General features: G+C 36.7%; 1 protein-coding gene across 1 annotated transcript; it reads left to right on the plus strand.

Moving 5' to 3' along the window:
• Positions 1 to 6,229: 6,229 nt before the first annotated feature.
• LOC145104101 (uncharacterized) lies at positions 6,230 to 8,456 on the plus strand. Its single transcript, XM_079041384.1, has 4 exons — positions 6,230 to 6,868; positions 6,962 to 7,428; positions 7,500 to 7,938; positions 8,034 to 8,456. The coding sequence occupies exons 1-4, from the start codon at positions 6,230 to 6,232 to the stop codon at positions 8,454 to 8,456; spliced, it is 1,968 nt and encodes a 655-aa protein (XP_078897510.1).
• Positions 8,457 to 26,979: the final 18,523 nt, after the last annotated feature.

A 26,979-nucleotide genomic window follows, 5' to 3' on the forward strand; every position in this document is an offset into this window, starting at 1 on the left:
ATATTCCGTTAGACCAAAAATAATACTAACGTGAACGGAAATAAATCAATTCAGATGTATTTAAAACGTAAGGTCCTTCCCAAACTAAGCAATTTGACAGAATTAACTAAAACCCAAATTTTATAAACGGAAACTGGGTAAGGATAACGGAAAAAGTTTCGGGTTGTCACACAGTCACAAATCGAAGAGCATAATTTGAAATTAAACATGTCGTTGAATAGTTCAATGAATCTCGAAAGTTCTAGGAATTTCATGAGGATTGAAATTGGTAAAGTGCCTCACCTACCTAAAATAATTTAGCAATTTGATTACGACATCCCTCTTGTTATGACGAATTGTATTTGTGGATCCTAGCCTTATAAAATTATTTGGGTTAAAATATTAAGGATTGAATCAACTAACTGAAACTTTATCTTTTATTATAGATGTCTGGAACTAGTGATCTTCCTCCCCCTCCTTCTCCATCCACTCAAAACTCGAATTTCATTATTTTATCGATTGGTCAAAAGGCAAGCTTACTGGTCCAAAATACATGGTCTGGATGTGAAATTTGAAGATGACACTTCCCTATGAGATCAAAAAGTATGTTATCTAAAGTCATGTTCTTGAAATTGACATTGCTATTACTACTCCTGAGGAAATTGTTGAACATAAACAACATGTTTACGACGCCACTAACGTCGCTTGCATTATGATTACAACCATGACACCTGATCTGCAAAAGTCCTATGAGGAATATTGGCCCTATGAAATGAACTAGGCTCTTGCTCAAATGTTCCACAAAAAGCAAGACAAGAGCGTTATGAGGTCGTCAAAGCCCTAATGGCATGCAAACTAAAAGAAGGGGAATTTGTGTGTGCTCATGTGCAAAAGATGTAGAGACACATGTAAAGACTAGAAAAGATCAATGTAAATTTCGAAAAGGAGTTGTCTATTGATATGGTCCTCAACTCCTTGCCAAGTAGTTCTGATTAGTTTATCCTAACTTATCATTTGAACAACACGGAAACAACATTCATTGAGCCACATAGTCTGTTGCAAACTATTGAAGTTGGAATGAAAAAGTATCACTTTAACAATATTGCGATTGCTCCTGTACTGGCCATTCAACAAGACAATGGGAAGAAAAGAAGGCTTATTTCCAACCCAAATGGAAAGGAAAATCCCACATTGGGGAGTCCAGTGGTGGGTCAAAGGGAATTATCAACTTTGATACTCTTCATGTCGGTGATCCGAAAGAGACTGTGTGATTTCATTGTAGCCAGAGGGGATATTGGAAGAGAAGCTGCCCAAAGTACTTAGAAGAAGTGAGAGAAGCAAATGGCAAGGTGTCTAACTCTATATCTGGTATGTACTATATAGAAATCAATAACACTCAAATCTCAAATTATTGGATCCTTGATACACGATGTGGTTTCCACATTTGTTCTGATACGCAGGGACTAAGGGAAAGTGAAAGGTTCGAACATGGGAAGCTGAACCTGATCATGGGAAATAGACGTACTTCAGCTGTTACCAGGATTGAGATTTATGAGCTTTTGCTTGATGATAGTGTTAGGATTGATTTAGAGAACTGTTGTTATTCTTCAGAAATGACAAGAAACATAATTTATTTCCACGCTTTATTTAGACAAGGTTATCGTTATGTGTTTGACAATAATGATGGTGCAGTTGTGGTTTATAAAAATGATATTTTATTTTCAATGCTTACCCTTGTAATGGCGTGTATAAAACTGTTATGTGTGTGAATGAACTTGACAATAGTGTATTTAGTATTGATTATCTTGTTGACTTCTTTGTTTAAATTTAAAACTAAAATTAACATCATTACAAGTTTCCACTTTATTTTGTAATACCAGTGTAACCGGTTCCAAAAACTCTATGACTTGATATTGTGGAAATTAAACCAACTTTTTGAAACACGAAAGTTTGGTGTAGTTATGATTATTGCATTATGAACGATGGAGTAAACAAGTCTCTTTTCACAAATGTGGAAGGTTTTATAGCGTTGATGTTAACTCAAAATCAAAAAATCATAAAGATGATGCATGCAAAGTGGTGATTAGACGGTGTTTTGTTTTATTACGAAAACAATATCATACGAGAAGCATTTTAAAACTAAATATGATATTTATTATGTTGAGGTTAAATTTGAACTTAAAAATAAAAACATATTTAATATAGAATTATTTGAAATCGAATTTTTAAAAAACCAAATCATCTGATTTATGGCTGGTTACATCGAATACCCATATCCCAAACAAAAATCCGATAAAAACCAATTGGATTTATCTGAAAGATATCCAAAAATTTGATCAAACCCGAATCAGATTTTAAGAGAACCGTTTTTTCAATGCTGATCTAGTTGTGACTTATGATTACATACACAATCCACTTATATTTTACCATATTAAATACGGGTTTTAAAGTGCTTTGAAAAGCTAACAAAATTACATAAGTAGTTATATTATTTTTACTAATAAATATAACAAGCTCTATTAACAAAGATATATAGTATAACACAACTATATTAAGAATGTTTGAAGGGTAAATTCCACAACCACCAACTCCACTTAAGCACTTGTATATGGTCAATTCCGAGTGCCCACTTCCACTCATATATGTTCAACCTAATGGAACCTTTCCTTTCTTTCACTAGAGAATCAAGATCAAAGACCATTTTGACCACCTTATCGTTTTTCATTTCTTCTTGTCAACACCATGTTTCTTTGTCTTATTAGTCATTTTAGTAACTTAAGGGCTAAGTTCATAACAAAGAAATCCATCTTCCCTTAAAAACACACACAAGTTGATTATGATTGTCATTGATTCATATCAATTTAGAGAAATCTGGTAACATTATTTTGCATAAGATCATGTCATGATCATTACGACACTATCGATGGTATACAATCGGTGTGGCATCTTGTCAGTTACTCCTAATGAACACTAGATGGTAATCCATAAAAAAATTATGAACTCTAATTATGGAATCATATTTTATAAAGATGTAAGTCGTGCTTACTAAATCTTGAATAAAAAATCATTATCATCTGAAATTGAATTTAGAATTGTGGGTGTCACCCTAACAAGCAGATGTGAAGCAATAAGTTGTGTTCATATAGTGTAGTTGACATGAGGGACATCATGATGATGATGCAATGTTTATGCATGGTCCATGTAGATTATTCTCCAAGCATGCCAAAGTGGGGGAGAGATAAATTCTTGCACCATTTTAAGTCACTTGGGCATGTGTGGTCATGCCTCCACATATGTATAAATATAGAATTTTAATACATAAAGTTAGGCTTGCAATAGAATATAAATGTTATATACCTTTTTTTAACGGTGGAATTATATTTTTGAAACTAACATATGCTGAAACAATTACAAATAAATAATAGCTAACTTTAGATTTTGCAAGAAACTTATCCAATTAGGTTTTAGCTTTGGCATTTCTATCAGACAGCCAAATATATAATCGAATAAAACCTTTTTTGTGGATTTATCGTTCCAAATATTATATCCTTTTAAAATATCGTTCGCTCAAAACATTATATATATTAATTATGTTTATGTAGGTCATAATAAAATAGGTCACTTTATTGAAAATTTGTCGTTAAGGTTGAATAAATCTCTCTCTCTCTCTCTCACAAGTATTTTTTTTGACTTTATATTCTAAAAAATCGCAACTTTTTATATAATTTCGTTGAAATTTTTTTTTGAAAAAAAGCCAAAATAAATAAATTATAAATAAATAAAAATCGTTTTTTTAATTTTTTTCATCGAATTTATAAAAAAGCTGCGACTTTTAAAAATATAAAGTTAAAAAAAAGATTTGTGATCTCTAAGTATTTATTTTATACATTTTTATGATTTTTAGAGTTTTTTTTTGTTTTCCATATAACTCTTCCTTTTATATATATATATAGGGTCTGGTTATAATGTGGATGAACAACTATTGTGCGGATGTGTGGACAATGTTATTCTATGAGAATTACTAAGAAAATAGATTGTTTAGTAATGTGAATACATTCAACCTCATACAACTATCGTCATTTTCATTCATTCTTACTAATTTTTATTCATTTTTGTTCTCACGCATCGTTTTTTACTTATTTTCATTCTTACAGAATATGACTCAATAAACATTCTGACAGAATGAGAACAATTAAAAAAGTCTATAATAACCTTATAGACGATTTAATTAGTGAGAATGCATGATAATGAAAATAGTAATGTAAGAATGAACGTATTCACATTATCAAATCACATATTTTCTTTGTCATTCACACAGAATAACATTGTCCACACGTTCGCACAATAGATGTCCACATTTGAACCTATATATATATATATATATATATATATATATATATATATATATATATATATATATATATACACACACACACACTCACACACACACACACACACTAGGCAGTTCTAAGGGTCGTCCCAAGGACGACCCAGTGTCGAAGATTTGAAAAAAAAATTGGTAAACCATTGTAAATCTCATTATAAGCAAGAAAAAAAAGGCTAAAATGGCATTTAAGAGTCTTCAATACATACATTCAAATTTACATCTATTGATATTCAAAATCGGATGAAACTTAAGTAATATGAGGTCATATTAGAGTTTAACATATCATGTCCAAAGTCCCTGCATCAAATAATGATGGATAAAAATGTGAAAACAAAAAGGACCGTTAAACCTTTGATCATATCACCTAAAATTTATTGAATCTATCATGAAAGGCACATGTAACTTATCTTCCCTTGCAGTTATCTAAGAAAAGTACCAAAATGCCCTTTCTTAGTAATCCAAACCAATCTTCTTTCCAATGCATTTTCATTATAATCTACATTAGCAAATAAAAGAAGGGAAAAATATGCCACTTAGTCATCTTGCAAGACAGCTGGAATGGAAGTTATCAACAAAGTATCTATTTGGCTATTTCATCAATCAATTTACAGTTGAATCAAATTTAAAAAAAATGTCGTTTTTGAGTGTTTGAAGGCTACACAAATCATCAATGGAAATGAGACCTCCTCAAGCCAACTCACATGCAAATATTTGGACTTTTTGGCACTCAAAAAGACTCGACCTCACATAAACAAAAGGCAACCTTACCGGTTAGCATAAGATTGATCAAAGTCTGGAAGATACACAATTATTATCTAACATAACAAAAAGGTGGAAAATAATTTATTTCCATAAAATTTTTCAATCGTGCCCACTGGATTTTAAGGGAAATTGTCATAAAAGCCCTTAAGTTTTCCAAAAAGTATCGGTTTTACCCTTGGACGAGTTTTGGGGGTAATAAAGTCGGATACTTTCTCTAAATGTTTCAAATATCTCTTTTAAGAGGTTACACCCTTAGTAGCCGGTTACCCATGTGCTGATTTGGAACTTAACTGAGGAGTTGGCACGGACGTTACATCCGTTTACCTGGAGCAGTGTACCCATCACCTTACCTCAACCTTTTGCACGTAAACATACACTTTCTCAGAATCCTTCAGAAAATCAACATCATTCATTGCAAATTTAGGGCTTTTTGAAGAAAATTAGGTTATTAGAGAAGAATATTATGTTATTGGAGAGTCGATTTCACATGGTATGTGTAATTTCTTTGAAGATTGTGTTATTACAGTTCTTTGTTCTTCAGAGGTTAACGAATAACGATAATGTGTGTTTTTTCAGGTTGTTTTGATAGATTGGGATTCAGAAGACGAAGGCAACACATACCCATTTTTTGGTTTACACGAGCCTTTATCTGGTCTTAATGAGATGGATTTTGAGCTTCATGGCATCTACATGGATCATGAACCAGACGAAGAGTTCGTTACTCCACTGGACAAGTGTAAGGATGCATTTCTTAATGTGTTACTAACTGATGAAAATTTTAGAAACTCTAGTTTGGTTGATGATGTAAGAGCACAAGTGTATCATGGTGATGACTTGCAAAGTGATGAAGATGAATAAGAGCAAGAGCAGGTGGAAAACAAATACATAATACATGATCCAAAAACAAGATGGGACAAAATGGAACCAAAACTTGGTGACATTTTTTAGAATGTTACACAGCTGAAGTTTTATATCAAAAACTATGTAGTCCACAATGGGTATCAACTCTACTTTGAGAAGTGTGACAGTAGCAGAATACTTGTAAGATATGGGAAAAGAAATGAGGATAATGCTTTCCCTTTTAGACTATATACCTCATGGATGTTCAATGAAAGATCTATTCAGATCAAGGGTTTAGAAGCTATTCATGCTTGTGGTAGGAAGTTCAAACATGGCTCTGTGGTTACTCCTGAATGGATAGGTAGACACTACATAACTGAAATTACAAATAAACCTAATATGAAGCTTAAAGAGATGATTACTGACATCAGACAAAGGTTTATGTATGTTGTGTCTATAGGCCAATGTCGTAGGGCAAAGAAATGGGCCAAAGAGCTAATTGAAGGTAAATTGACTGAACATTATGTCAGAATATGGGATTATGCACAAGAGTTGTTAAGATCTAATCCAGGCTCGACATGTAAGGTGTGTGTAACTGTCAATCCAGATGGGATAAACTATTTTCATAGGTTTTATATTGGTTTCAAAGCTATATGTGAAGGCTGGAAAAGAGGGTGTAGAAAAGTTATTGGTTTGGATGGGTGCTTTCTGAAGGGAGCAGTCAAAGGTGAGTTGTTGACAGCCACAGGTAGATATGCCAATAATCAGGTCTACCCAATTGCTTGGGCTGTTGTGGATGTTGAGAATAAGCCTAACCGGACATGGTTCCTTGAGCTTCTAAGGGATGATTTAGATCTTGATGGTGGAAGAGGTTTGGTAGTGATATTAGATCAACACAAGGTAAAAGTTTACATACTTTTCCTCTACTTAATTGCATAATTATCTTATTACGTACTTGTCCTCTATTAAACTAATTAAATCATTGTCTTGTAGGGTCTGCTTGAATCTGTGAAAGATATACTACCTTATGTTGAACACAGGAATTGTGCTAGGCACATTTATGCCAACTTTAGAAAGGCTTTCACAGGTTTGGAGTATAATAAGTTGTTTTGGGCTGCCTCTATGAGTTGCACAGAAGGTGACTTCAAGAGGCATATGGAAAGCATCAATACTTTGAGCCCTTGTGCATATGAATACTTGATGTCAAAACAACCAAAAACATGGCGTAGAGCCTTTTTTGGACCAGGCTATGCATGTGAAGCAGTTGAGAATGGGATCTCAGCGTACTTCAACTCAATAATATTGGATGCTAGGAAAAAACCTTTGATCGCCATGCTTGAAGAGATACGGATTTATATCATGGACAGGTTTGCTCACATGAATGAGGAAAGTGAAAAGTGGAATTCAAATATTTGTCCAAAAATTTTGAAAAAAATGAATCGATTTGGGAAAAATATGAGGTACTATTTTATGCTTTCTAAAACTTGTCTTAATCATTAATTATTGTTACTAACTAGATAATTGATTGTAGGTTTTGGGGAATAATTCATAGTCAAGGACATGTGTTTGAGGCCAGAAGAGGGTGTGACAGTTACAGGGTGGACTTAGATGATATGACATGTTCATGTAGTCTGTGGGATTTGGCTGGGATCCCTTGTGTGCATGCAAATGCAACAATTAATTTTATCCATCAAACACCTAATGTATACATGAATGCATACTTCTCTAGAGAGAAATTTAGGCAATTTTACTCAACAAACATTGAACCCGTTAATGGCAGCAATCTTTGGGCCCAAACTAAATACATTAAACCATTGCCTCCAATGTCTAGGAGGATGCCTGGTAGGCCTGCTACCAAAAGAAGGAGGCATGCCAGTGAGAAGGATAACAAGTTTTCAACAACAAAAGTGAAGGTTGCAAAAATACCAGATGTGGCAATTGTTTGGAATATGGTCCTAACAAGAGGGCGTGTAAGAATGAGAGAAAACAATATGTGCCTCCCCCACCAAAGAAGACGGAAAGACCAAGAAAACATCCCATCCCCCATGTATCTGTTCCTAACTAGCCACTAAATGAGAGAATGAGAGAAAACAATACAAGCCATGCTCAACCAAATGTCCCAAGTCAACCTTCATGCTCTAACACAGTGAGGAGGAGTCCAAGAAAACATAACACAGTGAGGATGAGTCCAAGAAAACATCCTATTCCCCCATCAACTACATCTATTCGCAAGCAACAGTCAGGTTCTAAAAGAGTTAGTAGAAATAGTATTGATGTAACTAGGAAGAAGTTGTGCACAAGGAGAGATGGTGGGAGGATTGGTTCTGCAAAAATTGGGAATGATACTCCAACTATAGGTACTCAAGAGAGTGTGGTTCAACAAGTTCTGGTTGCTGATGAGGGTGAAAATGTCATGCAAGAAGGTTATAATATGGGTGAAAGTGTGGTTCAACAACTTCCAGTTGTAGAAGTTCCTGTTGGGTTTTGAGCAAACTAACACTCCTAAGGTGTTCATGCAACCCTAGAAACCTTGGATCTATGTTTGTCTAAAATACATGCAAAATAATTTTCCAAGGTTCATAACCTATCTAGCATACATGGGGTACTTTTAAACATAAAAGATACTAGAAGAATTACATACCTTTGTTAGTGAGTTGATTCCTTGGGAGTTTGAGAGCCAAGCACCAATAATGTGAATGCCTCAAATGGAAATCACAAATCACCACAAACTTGGAAAACTTATGAGAGAACACTCTAATACTCTAGAAATCGGCCACACCTTATGCACACACACATAGTGTCTTCTCAAGCACCATAAGCCTCTTTATATAGTGTAGATGATTAGGGTTATGAACCATACAAACCCTAATAACCCATGTCTTTTCCTATTCCAAGGATCCATGGGTTAACAGCTCCATGGATCATCCATGGACTCCTATTCAAGCTTAGCCCATTTCCTTATGAGTGTTAGCCCACACTATATAAGTACAATAGCCCATTATTTAATTAGTCACCTTATGATCACTAAATTAATTCATAATTAATTTAACATCAATACTAATTAAATAATACAATTTCATATTAATATATTATAACTTATAATATATTAGTAAGCCGCAAATATACTCTTCTCATAATGTTATCCATATAAATAGTTCGGGTGAAGTGCAACCCAAATGGACCATGCCGGGTCGGGTCAAGTATATACCAAATAAGTTATGGACTTAGACACCTTATCCAACAGTCTCCCACTTGGATAAGTCTGATAACTGTATTTGCCTATATAGCTTCAGGAACCAACCGGCAATCGTAGCTCTCGAAAACTCTGTTGAACTATGAAGCGCCATTTTAGATAAGTGATCACATAATCCTCTGCTCTCATGATATCAGCCGGACAAATACATGGAACAATGTCTTACTTATTGTCCAGCAGTTTGTTTCCCGATTTCCGATTTGTTTGACAAAGAACTTAATCGAACACATCAATTTAGTTCTGGCCGGGCCCGGTACATAGGTCAAAACAAAATCATCGAGGGGCCCAGATATCGCTTCTATTTCTAGAAGGAACAGATAAACTTCGACTCATATGCTTGTTCTACTACTTATTGAATTGCACACAAAGGCACGTTTTATAACATCATGTTACTGATGCGTTTACGTGCAATCAATGCACAACCAACTCATAGGTAACAACTCATATCTCTAGGTTTGAAGACTTATATGATATTACCGTCTCACGATCACTCGAGATAAATTCCATGAAGTGATACAAGTGAGCGTGGGTTTATTCCAATACTCATAACTTATGAGTACTCATGAATGTTGTAGCAACCATTGCTATGGCTAAACACCTTTATTCATCTACAATCCCAATTCATGACAGTCTTGATTCATACCTACTTCCGACATATGACCGACTGTGGAGAGTTTGAATAAACTTATTATTCTGGAAGTCAAAACATGCAAAGCTGAAACAATAGTAAATAATTGACAATGATAGCAACACCTTACTCATAAATAAATCACAACTTTTATTCATCATCAAACGTCGATTACATTTTACAAGTTTCGGTAATAACTATCTAATCTATAAAACTAATTTCGTCCCTCAGCCCGATGCGTCTCGCATGCTGCAAATGCTTCACCCTCGTCAGTCCCTTCGTAAGGGGATCCATAGGGTTCTCATCTGACGATACCCTCTTTGCCACGAGGAGTCCTTCTTCTATCTTGTGTCTTATGAAGTGATATTTTCTGTCAGTGTGTCGGGATCTGCCATGATCTCTTGGTTCCTTGGCTAAGGCAACCGCACTATTGCTGTCACAGAAAATCTCCATAGGCTCCTTAATAGCTGGTACATCCGATGAAGTTCCTCAGCCATATCGCCTCCTTTGCCGCTTCACTCGCTGCTATGTACTCTGATTCACAAGTCGAATCAGCTACAGTCTCCTGTTTGGAACTCTTCCAAGTGATTGACCGTCCATTTAAGGTAAAGACCCAGCCCGACTGAGAGCAGAAGTTATCCCTATCAGTCTGAAAGCTAGCATCACTATACCCTAATACTCTCAAGTCATCACTCCCACCAAGGGTAAGGATCCAATCCTTAGTCCTCCGCAGGTACTTGAGAATATTCTTTACCGCAGTCCAATGAGCCTTGCCAGGGTTCCCCTGATATCTGCTGACCATGCTCAAAGTGAAGGCCACATCAGGACGGGTACAAGTCATAGCATACATGATCGTGCCAACAGCGGAAGCATAAGGTAATCGACTCATCTCAGCTATCTCATCTTCTGTACTCGGGCTCTGAGCCTTGCTCAGTTTGGCATTGCTTTGGATCGGTAATTCTCCTTTCTTGGAATTCTGCATGTTGAACCTTTTCAACACCTTATCCAAGTAGATACTCTGACAAAGTCCAATTAGTCTTTTACTCCTTTCTCTTAATATCCTTATCCCTAGGATATAGGCAGCTTCTCCAAGGTCCTTCATAGCAAAGCACTTCCCAAGCCAAGACTTAACCTCCTGCAAGGTTGGGATGTCATTTCCTATGAGTAGTATGTCATCCACATACAGTACCAAAAAGCTAACTATACTCCAACTAGCTCTGACATACACGCAGGACTCATCTTCACTTCTTGAGAAACCAAACTCTTTGACCTTCTCATCGAAACAAAGATTCCAACTTCGAGATGCTTGTTTCAATCCCTAAATGGATTTCTCAAGCTTGCACACTCTATTGGGGTACTCTGCACTGACAAAACCTTCTGGCTGATTCATGTAAACATCCTCAGCCAACTTTCCGTTAAGGAAAGCGGTTTTGACATCCATTTGCCATATTTCATAATCATGAAATGCAGCAATGGCTAGCATAACCCTAATAGACTTAATCTTTGCTACTGGTGAAAAGGTTTCATCATAATCAATACCCTGAGTCTGAGTAAAACCCTTCGCAACCAGTCGAGCCTTATAAGTGTGCACCTTCCCATCCATGTCGGTCTTCTTCTTGAAGATCCATTTGCACCCGACTGTCTTACGGCCTGGTACATTGTCAACCAAGTTTCAAACTTGATTGTCATACATGGACTGTATCTCGCTGTCCATAGCCTCCTTCCATTTAGCAGACTCTGGGCCTGCCATGGCTTCCTTAACACTGTTAGGTTCATCCAGATTTACCAGTGTACTGTCACTGATAAATGTATCACCTTCCGTAGTAATATGAAATCCATAATAAAACTCAGGTGTGTTCCTAACCCTTGTGGAACGCCTCGGAAGTATAGACTCGTCAGCTGGATCAACAGGAATTTCCTCCTCAGGTTGATTGCTAGTGTCTGAGGTTCCTTCACCAATTGAGTCTTGAATTTATTCAAGGTCAATTTGCCTCCCACTGTCTCCTTGGTTTATAAATTCTCTCTCTCGAAATACCCCTCTCCTAGCCACAAAGACCACATTCTCACTGGGTCTGTAGAAGAGGTAACCAAAGGATTTTTGTAGGTAGCCGATGAAAATACACCTTTCACTTCGAGGTTCGAGCTTGTAATGAGTCTCGCGCCTCACGAAAGCCTCGCAACCCCAAATCTTGATATGGTCCAAATTGGGAACTTTCCCAGTCCACATTTCATGAGGTGTTTTGGCAACCTTCTTTGTAGGGACTAGATTAAGGATGTGGGCGGCAGTCTCTAAGGCATACCCCCAAAAAGAGATTGGTAGCGAAGCTCGACTCATCATAGAGCGAACCATGTCCAACAAAGTTCGATTACGCCTCTTAGCTACACCATTCAGATGTGGTGTCCTGGGAGGTGTCAATTGTGAGACAATCCCACACTCCTTAAGATAGTCGAGGAACTCAGTACTAAGATACTCACCACCTCGATCGGATCGAAGCATCTTAATGTTCCTGCCCAATTGATTTTCTACTTCCTGTTTAAACTCTTTAAACATTTCAAAAGTTTCTGACTTATGTTTGATTAAGTAGACATAACCATATCTACTAAAATCATCAATAAAAGTCACATAATAGCGATTAGCATCCCTTGTGGCGGTTTTGAATGGTCCACATACATCAATATGTATAAGGTCCAACAAACCCTCACCCCTTGCATAAGTACCAGTGAAGGGTGATTTTGTCATTTTTCCAAGTAGACAAGACTCACAACTATCATCCGACTTAAGGTCGAACGACTCCAAGACCCCATCCTTTTGGAGCTGGCCTATGCGTTTCTTGCTTACATGTCCAAGACGACAATGCCACAAAGATGATTTATCCAAGCTAGTAGAAGAATCAATACATAATACATTATTTCCTAAATCATCTACAACCGATACAGCTTCATACACACCATCACAAGGTAATGCTTTAAAATAAAGAACATTATTAAAGAAAACATTAATACTACCAACTTCATTATCAAAAGAAAAGGTAAAACCTTGTTTGTACAAAGCATGAAAGGAAATAATATTCCTCGCCATTTCAGACGAGTACACACATTTATTCAAATCTAACTTTAACCCACTATCTAGCAACAAAGTATAAACTCCAATCTTGGCAACAGGTGCAACCTTCTTGTTCCCCATGATTAAGTTTATCTTTCCGTGCTCCACATCCTCACTTCTTCTTAGGCCCTGCAAGTCACAAAAGATGTGAATACCACAACCTGTATCAAGAACCCAAGAATTAGAATATGGTGAGTTATTAGACAATATAGTGTAAATACCTGCATAGGATGGTTTCACTTTCCCATCCTTGACATCCTGCAAGTACTTTGGGCAGTTTCGCTTCCAGTGCCCCTTATTTTGACAGTAGAAGCATTCAGTATCCTTAGGGATGGCAGAAGGAGTGATAGAACCACCTTTGGTTCCAGATGAGGAGCCTTCAATGGACTTTCCCTTGGTACCCTTCGAAGGGTGCTTCCTCTTCTTCCATTTGCCTTGCCCGATAGCCAAAACAGGGGTAGTAGTATGAGTAGGAGTAGAAACCGACTTACTCTTAAGACCACTTTCGGCAGTCTTCAGAAGTCCTTGAAGCTTACTGAGTGTGACTTCCTCCTTGTTCATGTGGTATGTCATACGAAATTGATCATAACACGAGGGCAAGGAGTGCAAAATGATATCAATTGCCAACTCCTCAGGGAAGTTCACATTCGGTTTCATTAGACGGTCCACATACCTTTGCATTTTCTGCATGTGGCTCGTGATTGGTTCGCTATCCTTCATACGGGTAGTGATCATGGAGGAGATTATTTCATACCGCTCTTGACGAGCACTCTGATGGTACCTTTCCATCAGATCCTGATGCATCTCAAAAGGGTAATAGTCCTCATAGGACTTTTGGAGTTCAGCTGTCATGGTGGCCATCATGATGCATGCCACCTTGGTGGCATCTCTTTCATGTGCCTGATACTCAGCGACCTCCTCGTGAGTAGCAGTGGACTCATCAAGCTCCTTTAGCTCCTTATCGAGGACATATTCCTTGTCCTCGTAACGAGTGACCATCCTGATGTTCCGGATCCAATCCATGAAGTTGGAACCATCAAAGATGACCCTCCCACAAAGGTTCATGAGGGAAAAGGAGCCAGTAGGGTTAGAGCCTGAAGCATTGTTGTTGGAAGACATCTGAAAAGAAGAAAACAAGTTTAGATTAGATATATCGAATCCTTAATAATACACCCAAATGTAATATTAAGGCTAGGATCCAACACAATATATTATAACTTAGAAGAGGGATGCTGTAATCTAAGCTATAACATATTTGAAGGTAGGTGAATGACGATTCACCAATTTCCACCATGAAAACGAAATAAATTATTAGGTTTAATTGGTTTTGAAATTCCTAGATTCTTTTGAGATTCATTGAACTTTTCAATGGCATGTTTCAATCTCGATTGTGCCCTTCAAGTTTTGTGACTGGGATGCCGAGGATCACAAAACAAGGTGTGAATAACCATGCAAATTCACTTGGTACCCTTAATATTATCACCTAATCAATGTGCCGGTTAACCACACACGCTCCACCGATCTATGATAAACATTAAGTCACCCTTCGTGATCCTTACTAGTCCAAGTTAGTGTGCCGGTTAACCACACACGCTCCACCAACGACTTGGTAAGGTACAAAGTGTGAATTTCATGGGTTAGCACCATATTCACATTTTCCTAAAGTAACTAAGATTGGGAATTTATTAAAGGTTTAGTTACTTTATAATATTCATTATACTTTTAATGAGAATTTAAAGTCATTTTCCCACCCGTTCGGCTAACGACCCTCCACCGAACAAGGAAGCGGTGGGTGAGAATGGACACCCATTAAGTTGCCATTTTATAGGCAACAACCTTATACCCCCCTTATAGACCGGCTTCGTGAATGAGGCCTACTAACGGTAAAACGACTTAATCTTATACATATATATAATAATTAACCATTAATGTTATAAATAATATAAGGGTTTAATTTTAACTTTTAAAACTCTAAGGGTTTGGAATTAAAGTATATTAAAGTGTGTGTAACTTTACAAATTCCAAAACTTGAGGACAAGTTTTGAAACTATTCAAAACTTTTCATTTCATAACTTATGAATTAAAGGTTCATAAAATGAAGACTCTTCATTTTCATGTAACTTATGTGATTTAAGTGTGCATAAATGAAAGTGACCTTTGGAAATCCATAACTTGAGGACAAATTATGGACTCCATTAAAACGCATAAATGATCAAGAATTATCAATAAACAATTTAGCAAATAATTCCTATGATCTAACAATAATTCATAAGAACATGAACATCATATCAAAAAATTCCAAGAACATATGAACACATATCATCATGCAATTTTGATATAAGCCATTGTAAATGGATTAGCATAAACATTACACCATCTAAAACAGGTTTTATAACACCAAAACAGTTTAGGGTAATGTTTCTAGTCCATTTCCAGCAGCAAAACTCGAAAATCTGCATTCTGAGGCTTCTACTCGTCGAGTGCACGAACCTACTCGACGAGTAGGATGAGTTTACTCATGGACTCGGCGAGTCCCCCCATGGACTCGGCGAGTTCATGCTGCAGAATGCAGAAAACTTGAGTTTTTCAACAAGTTTGCAACAACTATCAAACAAACAAGCCTAGGCTCTGATACCACTGTTGGGTTTTGAGCAAACTAACACTCCTAAGGTGTTCATGCAACCCTATAAACCTTGGATCTATGTTTGTTTAAAATACATGCAAAATAATTTTCCAAGGTTCATAACCTATCTAGCATACATGGGGTACTTTTAAACATAAAAGATACTAGAAGAATTACATACCTTTGTTAGTGAGTTGATTCCTTGGGAGTTTGAGAGCCAAGCACCAATAATGTGAATGCCTCAAATGGAAATCACAAATCACCACAAACTTGGAAAACTTATGAGAGAACACTCTAATACTCTAGAAATCGGCCACACCTTATGCACACACACATAGTGTCTTCTCAAGCACCATAAGCCTCTTTATATAGTGTAGATGATTAGGGTTATGAACAATGCAAACCCTAATAACCCATGTCTTTTCCTATTCCAAGGATCCATGGGTTAACAGCTCCATGGATCATCCATGGACTCCCATTCAAGCTTAGCCCATTTCCTTATGAGTGTTAGCCCACACTATATAAGTACAATAGCCCATTATTTAATTAGTCACCTTATGATCACTAAATTAATTCATAATTAATTTAAGATCAATACTAATTAAATAATACAATTTTATATTAATATATTATAACTTATAATATATTAGTAGGCCGCAAATATACTCTTCTCATAATGTTATCCATATAAATAGTTCGGGTGAAGTGCAACCCAAATGGACCATGCCGGGTCGGGTCAAGTATATACCAAATAAGTTATGGACTTAGACACCTTATCCAACAGTTCCTACTATTGTAGAAGAAGGTGTGGTGCAGGAAGAAGGTGTTGTGTAGGAAGTTCCAGTAATTCATATTCAGGATGGTCATATGATGCAAGAAGGAGGTACTAATCAAACAAGTGTGATGCAAGGTAGTGACACTTTTGGGCAAGTAGGATCCAATATTGGTTGGAAGCTTAAATCAACAAATGATTAAATGAACACGGTATTGATGCAATTTTACAAGGGGTTAACTTCACAAACAAAATATAGTTGTAACATCCCAAAATTCAAGACCAAAAATTTCATTTTTAATTAAGTTATTATAAGATCAATAGTATAAAAACATCCATAATAACATCACATATCAAAACCAAAGTGTTAGTAATCAAAACATATTATCATAAAATAATATCAGAGTGTAATCCCAAAGATCTCATGTGCGGAAAATCATAGTGTGATGCGCTGCGATCGAACACGCTCCTTTCCATTGAAACAAAGTACCTGAAACCAAAACTGAAAATTATAAGCACGAAGCTTAGGGAGTTCCCCCATCCTACCACATACCATGCAAATCACATACTGTCAGGCATACCGGGGTGCCCGACCTAACCCATGTCAGACATATCTTGCTGCCCGACCTACCCTGCTGAGCATACCGGGGTGCTCAACCTACCCCTGTTAAGCATACCGGGGTGCCCAACGTACCCCTTCGGTCCTGTCGACCGGCAACCGGGGACTATTTCACCCCCTACTACTACCACATAATATCATATCACATATATCATAATCTGTCTAGCATAGCTGGGTACTAAACTACCCCTTCGGCCCTATAGACCGGTAACCGGGGACTATTCCCCCTACTACCACTATCACATAACATCATATCATGCTAGCACATTAAACATATCAGGTAGTAGCAAACCTAGATAATTATCACAAAGATAATCATCTATCAAACAACTCCTACTAGTGGCCCGGCATTGTGGTTGTAGACCCACTTCTACTGGAAGGTAACTCACCTCATACTGCTGAAGTCCACTGCAATAGGTCCTCATCTGCTATCCTAGCAACTCCTCGAGCTATCATTACCCAAAACATCACCCAATTAGCAATTGGGTCTCAAACCATGATCCATAGCCCATACTTGGCGTAAAATGGCCATTTTACCCCTGGCCCAGCAAGATACATACCTGAGGCCAAAGTCCACAACTAATCAAATCCAAACTCCAAAATCCATAAGAGCCCACTAACGGCCCACTATTAGCCCAATTTCCAAATTGGGCCCAAACCCTTACATGGGACAACCTTCTATACTCTATTCCGTACTTCATAATCTTTCAAGAGTCTAAATTGGTCAAAGTCAACTCTCTGGCCAAAGTCAACATTATGGTGGACTCAACTCGCCGAGTTGGTCCATCAACTCGTCGAGTTCCCTTTATCAGAAAACTCTGAAATCGCGATCCAACTCGACGAGTTCTTCCACAACTCGTCGAGTCCCTCCTATCAACAACATCGAGACTTCTCGCTTGAACTCGTCAAGTCCTTCCTTGGACTCGTCGAGTCCCCAACTCTTCAAAGCTCAAAACCATACCCAACTCACTGAGTTATCTCCTAGACTCAACGAGTTCACTCAGAACCAGAAAAGGTTGGGGGACAACGACCCGACTCGTCGAGTCGTATGAACAACTCGTCGAGTCCTTTTTGTCTAAATCCATTAAGTCACTTTTTGTTGAGTCCTAAACTTCCAAACCATAGATCTGGTGCCCTAAAGTTGGAATACCATGTAAAGTTGCTAACTTTACGTCCAAGCATGGTGTCAAGAAGCTAAAGAGATTGAAGGCATGGAGAAGGGCCAAGACTCAATAAAGCTGGCAACTTTGAGTCTTCTAAGGCCATGGACGGCCAGATCCAAAGTCATAACCCCAAAACATGCTTGCATCCATGAATGGTTCCAAAAATGGCTCCTTAAAGCCCTAAACTACCCGTGAAGAGATCTAGAAAATAAATGGACAAGGTATAGACTTTATACCTCAAATGAACTGGAAATGAGGCAAAATCTCTGGATCTACTTTCTTCTTCTAGAACCCCCAAGCTCCTTCTTCTTCTTCTAGCTTCAATAACACACAAAATCCCTTAAGAAAGGCTCTCACACTCTTACAAGGCTATAGGGTTTCAAAACTGGGTTTTCTGGACTAAGGGAGACGATGGAGGATGGAATGGAGGCTGGTTAATGTGTTTAAATAAGGTGCAAACCCTAAAAATTAGGGTTCCACTCTGGCATCTCTACTCAGCGAGTTGGGCTCTCGACTCATCGAGTAGGTGACTTAATTCTCGCGTCCACATCCGAACCTACTCGACGAGTTGGTCCTTTAACTCGTCGAGTCCCTTTGCAAAAATAGAAAAGTCTTATTTGAACTACGAAATAGGAAAAGGGCGTTAAAAATCGCCCCCATTTATCTTACACTTCGTCCTCGAAGTCTGCTGCGGCGAACCATTTCGGATAATGTTCCTGCTTCTCGACCTCCGGCTCCCAAGCTTTATCCGGAACGAACTGTCGTTTCTTAGAACTGACACCTGCCGATCGGAGGGTATAACCATCACCCCGCGCGATCAGTGGTCTTCCCAAGGCAACCGGAACTTTTATCCAGGATATATCACCCGAACCTTCAACTCTTGAAGGCTACTTCTACCTTATGAGACCTGAAACTTAGCATAACCTGGCTTCCCGTCGGCTCGCCCGTGCAGAAACAACTCTCCGTCAATCCCCTAATTGCAAACAAAACAATCATGAACCTGTTGGATTAATGTCTAAGTCCATAACTATAATTGGTAAGACTTGACCCGACCCGACATGGTCCATTTGGGTTGCATGGCATCATGCATTTGGATAGACTATAATGAGAGAAATAACACTTAAGGTTGGTTAATATATTATAAGTTCTAATATATTAATAAGGTTATTTAATTAGTATTGATCAAGAATTAATTTGGAATTAATTAAGTGATCAAAAGGAGACTAATTAAATATATGGGTTGATTGTGTAAATCATTCATTCTTATATATGTGGGCTTGTGATCCAAGATTCCTTATGTTGGACTAAGTCCATGGGGTGACCCATGGATACTCCATGGAGGTTAAAATCCATGGAGCATAAGGAATGGGTAAAGTTATGAGTTACATGGTGTAACCCTAATAGCCACCATATAAAAGAATCCCATGGCTCAAGAAATCGTGCACTAATATGTGAGTGTGAGGGCTAGACGATTTCAAGGAGTGTTCAAGTTTCTCTCAAGTTATTCCAAGTGTATTTGGTGTTGTGTGAACCATTTGAGGTGTCACACTTGGGGCACTAGGCACTCAAGCTTCATGAAGACATTCTACATCAAAGAGGTATGTATTCTATCTTGTTATATTTATTATTTTGTATGCTAGATTAGGATAATACCTTGGATGTTCATAATTGTATGTATAATAGAGAAAACATAGATCCAAGGTATTTAGGGTTGCATGTACACTTAGGAGTGTTAGAATGCTCATAACCCAACAGTGGTATCAGAGACTAGGCTTGTTTTCTTGTTATACTTGCAAAAGTAGCTGAAAAATCGAGTTGGATGCATATATTCGATTGTTTTGGCTGGAATTGGACTAGGAACATTACCCTAGGATGTTTTTGGACTTATAAACTTGTTTTTGATGTGGTAATGTTCATGCTAATCCAATTTCTAAGATAATTGTCATAATTTCAAGATTTGTATTAGTTTGTATGTTCATGCTAATTTCTTGAAGATTGATGATTTGAATTATCTTGTTCTTATGAGGTTCTTAGATTAATAGAAAAGTTGTGTGAAATAGTTGTTTTCAATCCATTTTAATCTAAGAGTTGATTCCAAAGTGTGTTTTTGTAACTTGTCCTCAAGTTATATGAAAAGTCACATTTAAGAATCATAAAACTCATAAAAGTTGGCAAAGGTTACAAAATGAAGAGTCTCTTCATTAAATTAAAAAAAAGTGTAACCTTAATTAGTTCCATAAGTTACAATAAAAAAAAGGTTATTTTTTTTTATTAATTAGTTTAAAGTCTTCCATAACTTGTCCTCAAGTTATGGAACTTGAAGAGTTTTTTTTTTAATTAAAACTACTTTAAAATCATAAGTTATGGAATTAAATAGTTTTGAATAGTTTCAAAACTTGCCCTCAAGTTTTGGAATTTGAAAAGTTTTCACTTATGAATACTTTAATTCCAAGTTAGCCCTTAGAATTTTAAAAGTTAAAATTCAACCCTTATACTTTATAATATTATAAGTTAATAATATTTATATATATATATATATATATATATATATATATATATATATATATATATATATATATATAAGAGTAAAGTCAGTCTTACCGTTAGTAGGCCTCATTCACGAAGCCGGTCTATAAGGGGGGTATAAAGTTGCTGCCTATAAAATGGCAGTTTAATGGGTGTCCACTCTCACCCACCGCTTCCTTGACTGGTGGAGGGTCGTTAGCCGAACGGGTAGGACAAGGACTATAATTCTCCTTTCATTAAAAGTATTAATGATAAATACTAAGTAACTAAACTCTTATTAATACCTAATCTTAGTTACTTAGGAAAATGTGAATTTGGTGTTAACCCATGAAATTACACTTTGCACTTTGCTTAAGTCGTTAGTGGAGCGTATGTGGTTAACCGGCACACTAACCTGGACTTAACAAGGTAGGCAAAGGGTAACTTAATATTTATCATAGTATCAGTGGAGCGTGTGTGGTTAACCGGCACACTGATTAAGGGGTAAATATTAAGGGTAACAAGTATATTTGCATGGTTATTCACACCTTGTTTTGTGATCCTCGGCATCCCAGTCACAAAACCTGAAGGGCACACTCGAGATTGAAACATGCCTTTGAACAGTTCAATGAATCTCAAAGATCTAGGACTTTCAAATCCAATTAAAACCTAATAAATTATTTCGTTTTTCATGGTGGAAATTGGTGAATCGTCATTCACCTGCCTTCAAATATTTTATAGCTTGGATTACGGCATCCCTCTTTTAAGTTATAAAATAGTTTGTTGGGTCCTAACCTTAATATTTCATATTGGGTGTCATATTAAGGACTTTAAATCAACTATCTTGAATATCTCCCAAAAAGATGTCTGGTCTAGACATTTATGATCTTCCCAAATCTCTTGAAACAAGCTTTCCTAAATGAAGATGATGTCCCATGGATATCATACTTCTTTCACCTCCTCCAATTATTCTCCCTAACCCACAAGTTCCTAAAAAGTTTAAGTTCACTCAAGCCCTATTGGCAAGGCAAGGTCTAGGTGTGATCACATCTTGGAGATGTAGTCACATATTGACAAGCCGGGAGAGTTGGGTGTCAAAGTCTTGAGAAAGTTGGTGGCTCAACTACTTTCTAAGTCACATAGTGAGTTCTTTTGGGAATCCTATGAAACAGACTAAGACAAGACCCTTAATGATCTTATCTATTTGCTAAGATCAACTTCCTAAAACGCTATGGACATTGACAATGATGCCATTGGATATCCAGTAAAGCTCTCTCTTCCCAATGGAAAGGGATCGGCCATAGTCAACTCTGTTGACCCAATGGTAAAGAGAGAGGCGAAGTCTGAGATAGTCCCATTATCAAGGATCCATAGGTAACTATTGCCAAAGGAAGGGGCATTGGTTACGAAGCTCCCAAATTTACCTAAGGATGTTAAAGTCAATAAGTTTGGCTCTATTTCAGGTAAAGTCCATTGTCTAACTCTATTAAGTACATGTTGATTCTGATCGCGAAGAAGGATTTCAATCGCATGGTTCGGTGATCAGAATTTTGGGCTATTACTTAAGAGTTATGATATTTATATTGCTTAGGAATAGATAACAACAAGGTTTTCATATGGATTGTAAGGATAAGTTTTTCCGCAAAGTTTTAAAATAAAAAAAAAAGGTTTTGATTTTATTTATTTTAAGCATCCTTACAATGGCATTTGTGAAAAGTTGTTGCTTATAAGATTCCATTGATAACAATATTGGAAAAATGGATTTGATTCTTTCGGTTGTGGTAGTGTCTAATATTACCAAATAAGGAAAGATTCTCATCACCCAAGGTTCAATTGGACCGAAACTTGGAATCATGCAAGTTGTATAGTATGATGAATGAGAACTTTCAGCTTGGAAAATTAAGACTAATTCCTTATGTGAATAAGGAAAGGACTAAGGGATCGAGTACACATTCATGTGCACTGGTCAAGTCCACCACAAAAGATCAAGAAGACTATTCGTCATGATTTACTTAAGTTCAGTAAATATGGTTATACTTATAAGTTTAAGTATAAGTCTGTAGCATTGGAGAAGTTTCAATGTGAGACAGAACGAATAAGAAGAATCAAAGTATGGCAGAAAGATAAAAGTTTCTCAAATCTGAAAAGATGGGAGAGTACTTTAGTATCATGTTTATGATCATCTTAATGATTAAGATACCATATCACAATTGGTCCTCTAAAGTCAAGAAGAGGAGTCATGAATTGTTGAATTGGTTAAATCAAAAAGATGAGTCATACTTCGTTCCAAAACAATTCTTAGAGTCATACTCCAAGATTGTAACTTGAGTGACATATCTTAAAGAGGGTTTGTTAACACTAGTCAAATGTAAGAGTAAAAGGTTATCTACTCTTGTACATTTGAAATTGGTAAGTTGTGATGTTTTGGATAAAACAGAGACCAACTTAGGCCAATTGTGTAAAGTGTTAGTCTTGATAAAGAATCTGCACTATCTCTTGAATATTTGACAAGGGAGTCTTATATGTCAAGAGGACAGTGGGAGTCTTAAAGCTCTTGAAAGTTTCAAGACTTAATCAAGAATAAAACATAAAGTCCTTCACTAGCACACGACTTGAGGTTTATAACCTATCGTGTTCAAATTTTTGTGCCTATTCAATTTGGCTTTGCATAGGAGTTCTGAGAGTTCTCAATTGGTTGCACAACTACTTGGAAGCAATGGCAGGCACCTGAGATGCCAAATGGCAAGAATTTAAGATTGCACAAGTTTAATCAATATGAGTTTGGATTTGTCACTAACCTTGTCTTGTGATTATGGTTTTGACAAATTCACATGGATAAGAACACATACACTATTAAATCTAAGTGTCATAAGGTTTCTCTCCGATTCATGAAAATGATGGTGAGTAAACACTTTCACTAAGTAGATTTTAGCTAGATAGAAATTGTGATATTTGCATTCTCAAAGTCGTTAGTAGAGCGTGTGTGGTTTACCGGCACACTAACATGGACTTGTGAGAAGTGGCAAAGGTCTAAACAATTGAGACTATGATTACGGCATCCCTTTTCATAGTTCTAAAATTGTTTAGACACACATGTGAGCTATCTAAGAGAGGTGTATGATTTTGATAAAGTTTTATCAAAACAATCTAGTATCAGAAATCTGAACTTTGGTAAGAAAGTCAGCTGATTTCTGAGTACATGTCAAAGCTAGTGGGAGCATAAGTGTTATGCTAATAATCATCATGTTAGTGGGAGCATGATAATTATGACAATAGTTGCAAGTTAGCAATGTTAATTATAGAAAACAAAAGTTTCAATTCGTGAGGTTGCAGGGGTTGAAAAAGTTGTTTTGCTATAATTAAGGGAGAGGAAATTATACTTCATTTCAATTCTAAAAAGCTTAGATTGAGATTTTAATCGTATTTAATCAAGGATATATATATATATGAATTTCATGTTGGAATGGCTCAACATAAGGAAATTCTATATATGGGTCCATTATTTGCGTTCTAAAATTCGATTATGATTACGGCATCCCTTTCATAATCTGAATTTTGAGAACTTGGCAAATTGAAATGGAAATATTATAGCAAAAGACTGGTTTAGTCTTTATGTGAGACATCATGAATCGTGTCCCATATGCTTCGGATATAGGATCGATTACATGTGCTATATTCATCCTTTCTAAAATTATCCAAATGCCTGGGGCATTATGAAGGGAAAAGGTCTAGAATTGGATATGACTAAAATGATTAAGCAATTGTCGAGGACAATCTAAGGTTTACCAAAGATTGGTTGCTCAAGGACAGTTGGAAGTATAATGTTAATTCTGGAAGGACCATATTGACATAATCTGTAAGGAGGCAACTCTTGTTCAGAAGTGATAGTCAAAATGGAATATGGAAATGTTTCAAAGTTAGAAATTATTCAATCTGTGTAAGATTAAGAAACTTAATGAAAGAAGGATGTTTCCAAGGAGCTGATCTCCTTTGGAATGATCTGTAATGATTGTTGTCAAGTCTTTCTGACTTTGTGCATAATCATTAAGAGGATCAATGCATATAAGTTTAGAATCTAACAGATTTCAGTAAATGACATGAATTTGGAATTCTTGCATTTGCAGTAAGGATTTGGGACTGTGAAAAGAGGATCATTGGAGTGATGTTCAATTGATCTATTTTATAAAGTAAAGATCATAGACAAACATAGTATGCATACTTGGTGTATGGCATGACTAGTGTTTAGAAAACATAGTGTACATGCTTGAGCATGGGACAACTATTGTTTTAAATTCAAGTATAAAGTTGATAAAACCGAAACAATGAATAATGAGTAATCAGTATGGTGATAAATAAAAGTGTTTATTTATATTCATAGGGTTTGATACCATATTTGATTCATTTATTCTTGTGTTTCACTTTGCATGTTTTGACTTCCAGAATAACTAAGTTGCTCTTCCTGAATGATTAAGTTAGTCAAACCATCCACATTCGGTCATATGTTGGAAGTAGATATGAATCAAGACTGTCATGGGTTGGTTTGTAGAGGTCCAAGTTGGTGGACAAAGTGGTGCTACAACACTCATGAGTGCTCATAAGTTCTGAGTATTGGATTCAACCCGCGCTCATTTGAATCACTTCATGGATTTTATCACGAGTGATCATGAGACGATAATATCTTATATTCTTCAAACCTAGAGATATGAGTTGTTACTATGAGTTGGTTATACATTGATTGCACGAAAACGCATTGGTAACTCGATGTTATAAAACGTGTCTTTGTGTATGATTCAACAAGTAGTAGAACAAGCCATATGAGTCGAAGTTTATCCATTCCTTTTACCTTCGGGATAAAAGCGATATCTGTGGGCCCCTCGATGATTTAAAGATGATACATGTGAGTGCTTGGCCAAGCCAGGACTGATTTGATTTGTTCAATCAGTCAGTCATCATGAATCGGAAATCGGGAAACAACAAATGGACAGAGAGAATGATTGATAATCCATGTCTCAGTCCATATGATATCTAGAATGGAGGAATATATGATCCCTTATCTAATGGACAAGTCATTGACAAAGGTCAGAGTTCATCGACAAGGTCAGAGTTCGACAGAAGATTTTGAGAGCTACGATTGCTGATCGGTTCCTGAAGTCATACGCAATAATAGTTTTAGACTTATCTAAGTGGGAGACTGTTGGATTAATGTCTAAGTCCATAATTATAATTGGTAAGACTTGACCCGACCCGGCATTGTCCATTTGGGTTGCATGGCATCATGCATTTGGATAGACTATAATGAGAGAAATAACACTTAAGGTTGGTTAATATATTATAAGTTCTAATATATTAATAAGGTTATTTAATTAGTATTGATCAAGAATTAATTTGGAATTAATTAAGTGATCAAAAGGAGACTAATTAAATATATGGGTTGATTGTGTAAATCATTCATTCTTATATATGTGAGCTTGTGATCCAAGATTTCTTATGTTGGACTAAGTCCATGGGGTGACCCATGGATACTCCATGGAGGTTAAAATCCATGGAGCATAAGGAATGGGTAAAGTTATGAGTTACATGGTGTAACCCTAATAGCCACCATATAAAAGAATCTCATGGCTCAAGAAATCATGCACTAATGTATGAGTGTGAGGGCTAGACGATTTCAAGGAGTGTTCAAGTTTCTCTCAAGTTATTCCAAGTGTATTTGGTGTTATGTGAACCATTTGAGGTGTCACACTTGGGGCACTAGGCACTCAAGCTTCATGAAGACATTCTACATCAAAGAGGTATGTATTCTATCTTGTTATATTTATTATTTTGTATGCTAGATTAGGATAATACCTTGGATGTTCATAATTGTATGTATAATAGAGAAAACATAGATCCAAGGTATTTAGGGTTGCATGTACACTTAGGAGTGTTAGAATACTCATAACCCAACAGAACCTTCCAACTCTTTTCATATATCGCCCATCCCGATCTACTAAAACCATCCTTAGAGTAATTCTTCAAACTTGGTGAAGAATGACTCTTCGACCTTTCATGCGAATCTAATCCTACTTTCCTTGAAATCCGAACCCTAAGGTCTCGGGGGTCTGGCTCCCTGTCGGATCCCCTCCGACCGAACTGTCACCCCTCACGTTGTTTTTGAAAAGAAAACAAGTCACTGTCCATAAACGACTACATAACACTTACGCATGACAGAAGGGTTAGATAATCCTTCGAGTAGAAGATTCATCCCTGCAACTGTTAGGCTCATACGAGAACTGCACAATAGAGTCAAATCAACTACTATGAGATTATTTAATCCCATTGCGAGTGACTTATCGCTTCCCCTTTAAT

Source organism: Lactuca virosa, chromosome 4 (assembly GCF_052849685.1).
Source record: "Lactuca virosa cultivar CGN04683 chromosome 4, Lactuca_virosa_CGN04683_v6, whole genome shotgun sequence".
Taxonomy (NCBI): domain Eukaryota; kingdom Viridiplantae; phylum Streptophyta; class Magnoliopsida; order Asterales; family Asteraceae; genus Lactuca; species Lactuca virosa.